At 39.9% G+C, this 12,489-nt stretch overlaps 1 protein-coding gene across 5 annotated transcripts in view; it reads right to left on the reverse strand.

Annotated features, from left to right (window-relative positions):
* The window catches only part of jarid2b (jumonji, AT rich interactive domain 2b), a 414,508-nt gene that overhangs the window by 51,221 nt on the left and 350,798 nt on the right, over nt 1-12,489 (reverse strand). For all 5 annotated transcript variants that reach the window (XM_041183795.1, XM_041183794.1, XM_041183797.1 and 2 more), the window contains one exon: nt 7,027-7,514. In XM_041183795.1, the coding sequence (XP_041039729.1) occupies nt 7,027-7,514 (488 nt within the window). The remainder of the gene's footprint in view (nt 1-7,026; nt 7,515-12,489) is intronic.

Raw genomic sequence — 12,489 nt, forward strand, 5'->3', positions numbered from 1 at the left:
CAGAGCACTACAAAACCAGGTAGGTTGTTAGGCACATGTGCTCCAATTATGCAAATCTAAGACATCACTGATTGGCCTACCAATTGACAACACCTCCAAAATCCACCATCTCCAGCACTTAGAAGTAAAAGGCAGCAGGTATATATAATCACCTCCAAGTCACACACCACCCCCAATGTATCACTTTTACTTCATTGTGGCTGGGTTAAAATCCTGGAACTCTTAACTAGCAACATTGTGGGAGCACCTTCACTGCATAGACTGCAGCGGTTCAAAAATGAAGGGCCATCACCACTACATACCTTCTCAAAGGAGTGCTGCACTGTCAGATTTGCCGTCCTTTGGATGAGACATCAAAACAAGGGCCTCTCTGCCCCCTCAGATGGTTGTAGGAGATTCCATGGCACTTTTCAAATAAGAGCAGCAGGATTCTCCGAGTGTCCTGGCCAACATTTATCCCTCAACCAACTAAACTAAAACAGATTCTCTGATTATGTATCTGACTGTTTGTTGGACAAGTTGCCTGCCACATTTCCCAACAAGGCTATACCAACTACCACTTACTTCATTTGCTGTGAAGTGCCTTGGGATATCCTATACCGCGAAAGGCAGTACACAAATGTGATTTATTTCTTTTCCTTTCTTCATAACCAGCAGTGCACTTCAAAATAATACATTGTGTAAAACACAGTATTGAAGACAGACCTGCATAAATGAGTATTTTGCATGTGTGTATACATATAGCTCTTCTAACAAAAAGTCCCAGAGTGAGGAGGAGAGGGGACACCTAATGGAAGCAAATAATTTAAGGGTAGAGCAATAGCATGATGCAAAATGTAGGGCCGAGGAGGTATTTTGAAGGTAGTGAGAGAGGCAGCAAAGTTAAGGGGTTTTTGGAAAGAATACCAAAGGGAAGATACCCTAATGATTGAGGAGCCACTTAATGCTGGGAGAAAGCAGAGAAGAATGAGAAAGTGGGATGGGACCCATAGCTGGAGATTATCTAAACAAGGCAGTTACATATAAACACACAGAACTAGAAGAAACCATTGCAGTCTAATTGCTTCCTAAATTTTAAAAACATAACTTATAATCGCTTCTTTCACCATTAAAAGATTACTCAGCACTCTCTTGAATTTGGTCACATTAGGTGCATTCGTGGGATAGACTGTTCCAAGTATTCACTCTCCTCAACATTTGATGTTAAATCTAAACAGTCTGCTCATCTTCTCTCTTCCGAGCTCAATTTTGTATCCCCAGTTACAGTTTTCAGTTACATCAAATAGTATTTTAGAGCTGAATTTAAAACTTAAAGTGTCATTAAATTGAGCTTTCTTTCCATCATAGGCATTCCCAGTTCCTTAGTCTTGAGTCACAGCTCAAGTGCCCAGCCCCTGGTATCAATGTAGATATCCTCCTTTGTACCGTCCCAAAAACCCCCATGTTCTCACTCCAATACAGTGGCCACACAATCTCATTATTGCTGAGATGTATGCTTCACCCCTCTGGCTACACACCCTCAGATCTTCACTTTTAAAAACAAGGACAAAGATTTTGAAGTCAATTTGCTGAAGCACCAGGAGCTAGGCAAAGATGGGGGTAAGTAAGGAGACCTGGGCTGAAGAGCACTGGATTAACTACAGTTTGCAAAGACAGAAGCAGAGGTGTCAATGATTGGCATGGTCAGGGAATCGAGAGTCAAGATGACAATGGTGTAGATGAAGTTTTCAACAATGACATTGCGATATGGAGCATAACCAAGCAGTGAAAGTCCAATGGTCTTATGAGGGGTGGAAACACAGCTCATTTGCTTATTAGAACAGCAAGTTTGTGCACCTTCAGTCTCAGGCTGAAGTAGATGCTGGCAAAAGTCAAACAGGCTTGATGATATGGACCACATGTTCATAATTAATCCAGAATACTGTGTTTTACACAACGTACTGCAATGTTGAGCTTATAGAAAAAAAATTGACACTTGATATGGTCACCAAGCAGTAGCACATTCCTGAAAAGGGACAAATGGTTGAAAGTCTGTGACAGACCATGCAGGGTACGAGAGGAAATATTGTTTCAAGGAAATATGACTACAGCATTGGGATAGGCAGGGCTGGAACCACAAAAGCATGGTACTACAGAAGCAGGTCATAGAGGGGAAGCAATGGTCAACGTCTTCAAAAGTCGCAGAGAAGTCAGTATGATGACGGGGGGAACAAAGGGTGGAGTAATAAGTAAGGGGTCATCAAGGTTGTGAACTGGTTGAAAGCCTAACTGATGCCACTCAAACGAGGAGTGAGCAGAAGAACTACACAAAAAGGACACTAGAGCAAAGATTTCTTAAAACATGATGGAACAGGTTTCCCTACTAAAAACCTCGGTTACCTGGATTGTCATTATTATTCATGGTCATTTTATTCTTGTTGTATAGCATTATGCAACCTTTCCAATAATGAAAATTAGTTAGAATCAATTAGCATTATTCTGTATTTATCACACGTGCAGGTACTACTGGAAAGATTCAACAATAAATTTAACAGAGGTGTTCAGGGCAGTAGAGATACTAGGTGGAATTTAGTGTCCCACTCCCCCCACCCCCGTGTCAAGTTTAGTGGCAGGAGACAGATAATCAGGTGGGAGAGTGGCAGTTGAGGACTCCATCATCTTCCTGCCCCTAGTCCCATTAAGTCCATGGTTTGTGGATGGGCTCCTCACCTTGCCGCCATTTGAGGGTAATTAATGCCTACTTAAGGGTCTCATCCCACTGCCGCTGGCATTAACTCAGCGGCAGGCAATCACCATGCAGAAAGCGTGACAAGCAAACCCTGTTTTTGGGGGGGCCACTGAGCCACACCCTTGCACTTGCTGCCAAACCCCCTCCCTAGTGACCCCCACACTGCAATCCTCGCCCACTATCACTCATTTGTGCCTGCGATCCAGCAACAATACTAGGCGTCGGCTGGATGCCATACCAGCAGCAGCCACAACCTCCCTGCTGGTACTGCTGTTCAAGAGAACTGCTGGCCTCTCACTGGAAGGAAACTCTCAGTGGGTGGTACTTCCACCCCCAAGATCCTTGAACCTGGGGTAAGGCACGCTGCTGCCCTGTTAAGTGCCTAAGTGACACTTAATTCAGCAGACCTTCCCTAAAAGAGGAGACATGGGGTTCTCACCAGTTTTCCAACCAGCAGATGAAACCTTCATTGCCTCCATTAAATAACATCCACTAAATCTGAATTAATTGCTACTTGTCCGTATTAATGTTTTTATAAATTTGTTCCATTAATTTCACACTTCAGAAAGAAAATTGCCCTTTACACAACCTCAGGATATCTCAAAACACTTCAAAGTTTAGTCGCTCGTTATATAGCCAAAAATAGTTGGCAGTTTGTGCTCAGCAAGGTCCCACAAAAAGCAGATATGATAATGACCACGCAACCAGTGTTTTAGTGATGGGGGCTGAGGGATAAACATTGCCCAGGGCGGAGCTCCTCTGCTGTTTCACTGCCATGGAATCATTTTACATCTACCTGACAGGGCAGATGGGACCTCAGTTTAATATCTCCTCCAAAAGGCAGCATCTGCAACAATGCAAAACTTCCTCAGTACTGCACTGAATGGTCAGCCTAGATTATGTGCTTAAGCCTCTACAGTGGGGCATGAGCCAATGACCTTCTGACTCAGGTGACAATGCTACCACTGAGCTGAGGAAGCAACCAGGTCTTAAATTTGACCTTGTATGTGGACATTCTGATCATTTAACGACACCCAAATAATTAACATTTTAATTTTAACTCTGCAAATGAATACATACTGAAGCCTACAATAGAGTCAAGACAGAGGGGAACATCAATTATTATTTGACTGCAAACACAAAAAACAAGCTACTTTAGGGCCTTCTGGACTCAACACTGAGTTCAACCATTTTAGACCATGAACTCTGTCCCCCATTTTCTTCTGTTTCTTTGCCATGATTCAGTTTGAATCTTGTTTTCATATCTTTGCTTTTGGACAGAGCTGTATATTATTCTGGCAATTACAATCACTCTGGACAAATGCTTTTTCTCTTTATTACAACCATTACCATTCCCTTTGCATTTTGTTCCAGGGCATCTTTGTCATTTAATCTCTTGCCCGAGCCCCTACCCCAGACTTTTCCTTTTGTTCTTCCTTCTCTCCCTCCTTTGGATGGCATAAAACACATCACATTTCTACCCTCCTTCAGTTCTGAAGTCTTATTCGACTGAAATTCTTAACTTTGTTTCTCTCTCCACAGATGCTGCCAGACCTCCCGAGTATTCCCAGCACTTTGTTTTTTGTTCAGATTTCCAGCATCCGCAGTTTTTGCCTCTATTAAACCAATCTGTGCAACATGTAAAGTAATTGATGTAATTTACAGTAGTGCAGCTCTACTTAACCGCAAAGCTGATAATGGTCTTCTGCAGGTTTGTGGTTAGCCAATCATGAAAAAAAATGGCTTTTTAAAAAAAATCAAATTAACAAGTAATAATGCAAATAAACCAGATGGGGTGTTACTACATCAACACTTCTAAAATCATTCCTTGGATGCAAAATGCTCTGGGACATCCTAAGGGCATGATAACATGCTGCAGAGATAAAAATTCTTTTGTTCGTTACTTTGCACAGCATTGAGTAACTTAGACGCAGATATATTATTACAACCAAACTTTTGAAGCTCCCAAGTCAACTATTAAGTTGCTAGAAAAGCTACGGTTTTATATTGGCTGTTGGCAAAAAAGAATTTATTTTTAAAACTAGCATTCCTATATCTGGATAAATAAATATACAAGAGATCATTTTTATATACATAGAATTCAAGTTTGTCCGGATAACATCCTGCAGAATTTTTATAGAGAAAGCAAGATTGCAGAGTGCCATCAAACTTTATAAATCTTACTTTGAATTAAAAAGATAAATTTTTAGGGCTAAAGATTGAGGGAAAAATTAGATTTTCCAGCTGAATGGGATGCAAAACTGCAGTGTACAAATATTACCTCAGGATGGAGCAATCTCTGAACAAGTGTGAACTTGGTTAAACTTCAAAATTGCATTTTTCTTCCTTAACCAGGAAGAGTCAAATCCTGTATGCAATGAGGGGTTGGTTCTTTTGTCAATATTCTCTCTTTCTGTCCCGAAGATGTTGATTGCTTGGGAAATGGATCCATAAGTGGCAGGAATGTTATCCGATTTTAACACGGGAATCTAAAGAGTAACAGGAGGTGGCAATGCCAATTCTGTCTCCACCTGACATCAACACACACAAACTTTCCAACTGGGGCCAGCAGGCAAGCAAACAGAAATGGGAATGCCAATTAATTGCACGTATAAGATATGATATCAAAGCTCGATTCTCTGGGTTCAAGGACTTAACAACGTGATGCCTTTACCAACTGAGCCAGCAAGGACAAGAGACAGGACACATGTGAAATAACAAGCACATAAGCAAGAGAGATGTTTGGCACACAGAGGTGGGAGAACTCTGGCAACTTTGATCAGGAGCCTGATCTTGTAAGGACTTAGAATTTTATACTTTTAAAATAGGATACTTGGATGAGGTTAGAAGGTTATTGAGCAAGTGAAATTGTACCCAAGTCTGATTCAGTATCAAGAGATAAAGCAGAAATCAATTAACTGTTGACTATTTTTATGATTAAATGTTTTAATCTAAAGAGTGCAAAAGTGCAAGGCAGTTTAATCTCCTGTCATCAAACGTCAGGGAATTAGTCGATAAATTCTGAAAATGAGTCATTAAACTGTAAAACTGCCAACAAGCACTCTATGTGGCATCAATTAAAAAAAAAGAGAAACATCCTTGAGCTAAGCTAAAAGGCTTGCTTCATTGCAAATGATCATCTGGTGTACACATTGAAAGCAGAAAACCTCATTCCTGGAACCAGCAACAAACACCAATGCTGAACCACCAAACAAATCAGTGTGTCTAGAAAAGGGCCAGAATTATTCTTCATATTTGCTTGTCAGCAACTTTGCATCAGTGAAAGACGTGGCCATCATACAAGTTAGACAGCAGACAGACCAAAGGCATTCATTTCTGAAATGGAATCATTTTCACTCAGGGGCTCAACTCCCAATAGGTAATTAATATTTTTGCACATTATGTCTCAGTAATTATAGTAGGAGAGGAGAAATACGAGAATTACTACACAAAATCTAAGCACCTTGCACTAATCTTTTTGCACGACCACACTACTGGCTTACAGAAGGGAAGGAGAAAGACAGAGGAGCACGAAAGGGGGCAGGTACAAGTACATGGATACAGGAAGGATTGAGAAGGTTGGGAAGAAATGGGTTACTCCAGCATCAGTGCAACTGTAATTTTCATTTTGCACAGTAACAATATTAGGGAGTCAGTCAATGCTGTAACTATTTAGAGAAGATGGGTACTTCACCCTTCTCTTACATGAGGGTTTCAAACTAGTCTCATCTCCCCAAAAGAAGTCTCAATACAGAGTAGTCCCAAAATCCATCTGCATGTTCATTGCACAAGAGTAAAAACCTTATGAAATCATGAGATGTTCATCATAAGTCTACTAAAGATATTTTTTGGTGCAGATTTGTCTCACACCCAAAAACTGTTTCTTGGTGGTCACTAATGTAGAAAAGTTATACTGTATGTGAAAAGATCGACATCTGTATTAAATATCACAACTCGCACTAAAGGCATCATCTTAAATGTGCTCCTGAGAAAAACACAGCATTATATCCAGCTACATCACTGACATTGTTCTAGCAGCCAAACACCACAATTTTTGCAATAATAGGAAACCAAAGGCACGTTTTAAAAATTGGGGTTTTTTTTGTTATTATTTACTCAGGCTTCAGAGGGCACTGATGAACTTAACCTGTGGGTAATCAATTGCTCAAAGCATTCAGCTTATGATAATTAAGTGAGGGACAGGATTGGATTTCAGTCTATAAATGTCAATCGTGTGCAGTCACTTCTTATATTATAATGTGAATCTATTTGGATGCAGATTTTGTGAATGCACACACCTTATATATACACTTGTACAAGTCACTGAGAACTTCACCATCATCTTCACTGTCCTTCTTTTCCTGAGCAAATAATCGCCGTCTTCCTGTTTTCAATTCAGTGTCTATTTCTTTAAGCTTATTCCGGAAGCCATTTTTATGTACCACACCATTTACTAGCCCATTTTTTGGCTCAAACCTGGGCAAGGACTGAGACTTGTACGTGCTGTCTGAATGTGCTTCCAGGGGCCCTTTCTTCTTCTCCAGATTCTCTTTTTCTGTCAACACCTCTTTCTCCAGTTTTTTGTGCTCTTCCTGGGACAGGGAGTCATAGGAGAGTAGGAACTGGCAGTAGGCCTCTTGTAACTTGGCCAGCCTGTCCTGTGCAGTTTTAGGGATTCGCAGCATGTCTGCTAATTTATTCCACTTCTTGAGGTCAGTCACTTGCTGCATGCCACCCATGTCATTGATCAGCTGATAAAAGCGGGCCAAGTCCAGCTCACATCCTCCTACAACAAAAAAACCACATCAATTATGTCAACCTTCAATTCAACAACATTGCAACTATATTTGGAACCACATCTGTAAAAGCAGGTCCGTGAAAGACTATTTGTCTCTATCAATTAAATATTGCACATTACTCACCATCAAATCAATACTACTCTGGTAATCTTGTCTTTAATCATGGAAAGGCTAATTAAGGTCTCTGTTTTAACAGCAACAATTATGTCTAATCACAATTAAAGATTGATTTTTAAAGTACACCATTTCGATTAGGTTTTCCTTGGGAGTATTATACTCCCAGGACTACTATCTTATGATGGAAAAGTAACAAAGATGTTTAATCAAGGATTGTAGTCTTCATAGGAAATACTAGCTTACATTTGTAAGTCCATGGCACAAGCTATACTTTAAACGGCGAAAGAAAATTCAGGGAATATTCCTTCCCTCCCCTACCCCACTCCATTTAAAAATATATTCCTTTATTTAAAATGAGAAAACAAATTACACTATAGAGAACCATCTTGTCAGGTCCTCTGGTCACACTGAGGCTCATGCATTACAGAATAGTCATAACCTCAGGGTGGCCTAGGAATAGATCCATAGCTGCAGGCCAGGGGAATGGATGCATTCACACTGCAAATTTAGCATCAGTATGAAGTGATTTTTATTTCATACTGACACTAAGCACATGTAATGCAAATCAGGTGCTAAGGTCTGAATTGACTAAAACAGTGAGACTTCATGCTGTAGCTTCAAGCTGTATTTCACAGAATGAAGCAAGAATCACTTTGCACAGTGACTCGAGTTGGAACGTAAAAACACCCACTGCCAGGGAACCAGCTGAGCAAAAAAAGTGCACCTTCTACAATTTCCTTCTCTTTTAATGTCTGTAGAAAGTTTTTAAAAAAAAATAAGTTGTACATATTGTTGAATTTCAACATTGGAATCGAATTTAGTTTTTAGAAAACACACTGGAGCCATATTTTGCTCTCAATGGCTATTCATTACGCATCGCTAGAACTTACTGCAAATTGACAGAGTAGGACTAATTAGATTGCTCTTTGACAAAGTTGTTGCAGACTTGATAGGCCAAATGGCCTCCTTTTATGCTGCACTATTCTATGATATTAGAGAGCCAAAATGGTGCAGCGCCTTCTACAAGGATCCTGGACCTACGTGAAACAGGGCAAATAACTTACTTACTTATCTCCATAACTAGGGTGAAGAATCATTATTCAGTGCAGAATCTGAACCCAGAAACATTGAGTTAGAATATTTAAGTCAATGTCAAATCAGATAAAGAAAAGATAAGAGCGAAAGAAACATAAGATTAATGGAGAGATAAAAGATAAAGACAAATTTTAAAAATTAAATCCTTAACTCTTCTCCACAATAATTAAAATCTGAATGAATGACACTCTGCATAAGAAAAAGCTAACATTTTCAGTGCCAGAGAGGTTGTTTGGCAGTGATCATGGCTTACCACACCATTGATAATTTACTTAGGGGGAAGCAGTGGCATAGTGGTATTGTTATTGGACTAGTATTCCCGAGACCCAGGGTAATGCACAGATCCCACCACGAAAGATGGTGAAATTTGAATTCAATAAAAAACTGGTTTTAAAAATTTTAATGACCACAAAACCATTGATGATTGTTGTAAAAACCCATCTGGTTCACTAATGTCTTTTAGGGAAGGAAATCTGCTGTCCTTACCTGGTCTGGCCTACATGTGAATCCAGACCCACAGTAATTGGTCGACTTTTAAATGCCCTCTGAACAAGGGGCAATTAGGAATCGGCAATAAATGCTGGCCTAGCCAATGACACCCACATCCCATGAACAAATGGAAAAAAATTACTTACACTGAAATAGGTGAGTCTCAACCTTTTCTGTTGAGTTCAGTGTGCATCTATCATGAGCATATAACAACTTCACATCATTCCACATTTTTCAATGCTGAGTCCCTGCAAGATATCAGTATAGCACAGCCTCTGGAGGAGCAGGGAAACTTGGACAGCAACCTCCTGGTTTCCAGTTTAACTATATGTGCTGTCACCAAAGGTTGCTGTCCAATTTATACTTTAATAACAGTGAGTGTCATTAGCCTCACCATTTCTACAGCAAAATCTGGCCTATGTAGTTAATCTGGAATCATATAAAAGATATTGATCAGGGTAGGTAGCGCCCATTAAAATATACCCACATGCAGATTAGCGATGACTTGTTTTCAGGTATAAAGCATTACTTTATCCAGAGAAAGAGATCTCCAGGTCATTTCACTTATAGAACAAAACCCTCCCTTCTCCCCAGTCAGGTAGACAAATGCCCACGATGCAATTTACCAAACCCAATCATCTTAATCAATACTTCATTGAGCACTGGGTATACAGACACTGAAGTCACTAATAAGTTATTGAAAAGTCTTGAGCTACCTCATTGCACTGTATTGCAAGTAAGCAAGTGCAATTTGTATTTCGTCACCAGAAGTGAAAATGCAAAGCTGCAGCTGAATCAAGCCAAAGACTTACTGATCTGTTATTGCAAATGATGATCAATTTTTGGGTAGGACAACTTTAAAACACCTTACAGTATGGAGAAGTTGAAATGGTAGGTATGTTTAAAGGCAGGAGGAAATTCTAGAGAAGTGCCATAGATTGAGAATTACATTGGAGTTAATTGGAGCTTGGCACTTGTTGTTAGTTGTCATCTAAATGCCTTGATTTTCTGCACTACCTTGATCAGAATCTGTTATATGCTTCTAGGTTCAATACATTTTGTAGGCCAGATTTTGCTACAGAAATAATGGTGAGGCTAATGATGCCCACTGTTAAAAGTATAAATTGGACAGCAACTTTTGGTGACAGCACGTAGTTAAACTGGAAATCAGGAGGTTGCTGTCTGAGTTTTCCTTCTTCAGAAGCTGTTCTATCACTGTCCTTTCGTCAATGGAACCAGTTTCTTTTTGATGTTCAAAGTGCCAAAGCAGAGCAACTGGGGATAGTTTCAATACAGAAAACAGCTTAGAGTACAAAAGGGTCAAATATTAAAGCTGCAAACCCTCACTTCACTACTATTTTTTCTTGGAAGAAGAAATGAAAGTCCACTCCCTGATTCAACTAGATTGTGGATAATTTAGCTTGCTCCTGTTCATTGGTCAATTGAAACAGTTAGCATTAATGCAGCTATTCTTCTGCTAGGCCTCCAAAAAAATACGCTTACTTCGAGGTAACCTCTATCATCAGGACGCCTTAAGAGAATGTAGTCATGAACCTAGTATATGGTAGTGATCACCACTAGACCTTTTCAGAAAATATTTTTCTGTGCTCTATATTTTTAAGATTGGATGTTCAGTGAGAGGCACTATTGCAAAATACACCAATTTAGCTTTAGAATTATGAACTTTCCCTCAAACAAATTTCAAAAAGGAAATAAAAGAGCATTTGATCAGCCATCTAACAGTGTAAGCAACTGTTTACTGCTCTCATTGGAGAGGAACAGCCAGTTACGAGGGCCTGGCTCACTTAATGGCAAGTGTTCACTCAAAGAAATAATTATTTTTATGTAAGTTCTCAGGGCACCAGAATGAATTCAATCCCCCTCTTTGATTTTTGTTGTAGCCCATTTCATACACAGGCTGACTTTCTGTATCTGGTCTATGTACAATTTACTCATAGAGCATAACATAAGAACTAGGAGTAGGCAATTCAGCCCCTCAAGCCTGCCCCGCCATTCATTACGATCAACTCCAACTTCCCAGCCTCTCCCTGTAACCTTTCAACCCATTAAAAATCTGTCTATCTCCTCAAATTTATTCAGCGTCCCAGCATCCACTGAGGTAGTGAATTCCACAGATTCACAACCCTTTGAGAAAAGTAATTCTTCCTCATCTTTGATTCAAATCTACCACCCCTTAGCCTAAAACTATGGCCTCTCGTTCTAAAATGCCCCACAAGGGGAAACATCTACCCCACATCTACTTCGTCTATCCCCTTTAGCATCTTATATACCTCAATTAGCTCTCCTCTCATCCTTCTAAGCTCTAGTGAGTATAGGCCTAAATGCTCAATCTCTCCTCATAAGACAAGCCCCGCATCTCTGGAATCAATCTAATGAACCTCCTCTAAACTGCCTCAAGTGCAACTACATCCTTCCTCAAGTGCGGTCTCACTTGTACAGTTGCAACAACACTTCCCTATTTTTATACTCTATTCCTTTAGTAATAAATGCCAAAATTCCATTTGCCTTCCTCATTACCTGCTGTACCTGATTACTAGCTTTCAGCGAATCATGCACAAGGACACCCAGATCCCTCTGCACTGAAGCATTTTTAAGTTTCTCTCCATTTAAATAATAAGGCGCCTTTTTATTCTTCCGACCAAATAAATAAAGTACATTGGGAATTCCAGGTTAAAGACTGTTCCCACAGCCCTACCACTCCCTAAGTAGCTTTCTCAAAGATAAAAGCAAAATACTGCAGATGCTGGAAATCCGAAACAGAAAGAGGAAATGCTGGAAAAACTCAGCAGGTCTAACAGCATTTGTGGAGAGAAAAACAGAGTACTTTTTAAGGGGAGGTGGAGCAGGTGAAGCTGGATAAAAGGCCAATCTCTGCTTTGCCCCCACCTTTCACTGGCCTTCTATCCAGCTTCACCTACTTCACCCCACTTAAACAATATAAATTTCATCACATTTTTACTTTTCTTTAGCTCTGAAGAAGTCATACAGTCTCAAAAAGTTAACTGTTTTTCTCTCCACAAATGCTGTTAGACCTGCCGAGTTTTTCCAACATTTTCTGTTTTTGTTTTAGCTTTTTCAAATGTAGTTTCCACAGGCTTCCAGCTACCTACTTGGGGAATCTTCAACTGAACTAAAATGGATTCAAAGTCGGTTTTTAGGTGAACATACCTGTAATCTAGTTCACTGCCTGGATGCATCAAAAACATGCTCAACCACAACTATTTTGTTTCATTTGTACAG

The sequence above is a fragment of the Carcharodon carcharias genome, chromosome 3, assembly GCF_017639515.1.
Source record: "Carcharodon carcharias isolate sCarCar2 chromosome 3, sCarCar2.pri, whole genome shotgun sequence".
In the NCBI taxonomy this organism is placed as follows: Eukaryota; Metazoa; Chordata; class Chondrichthyes; order Lamniformes; family Lamnidae; genus Carcharodon; species Carcharodon carcharias.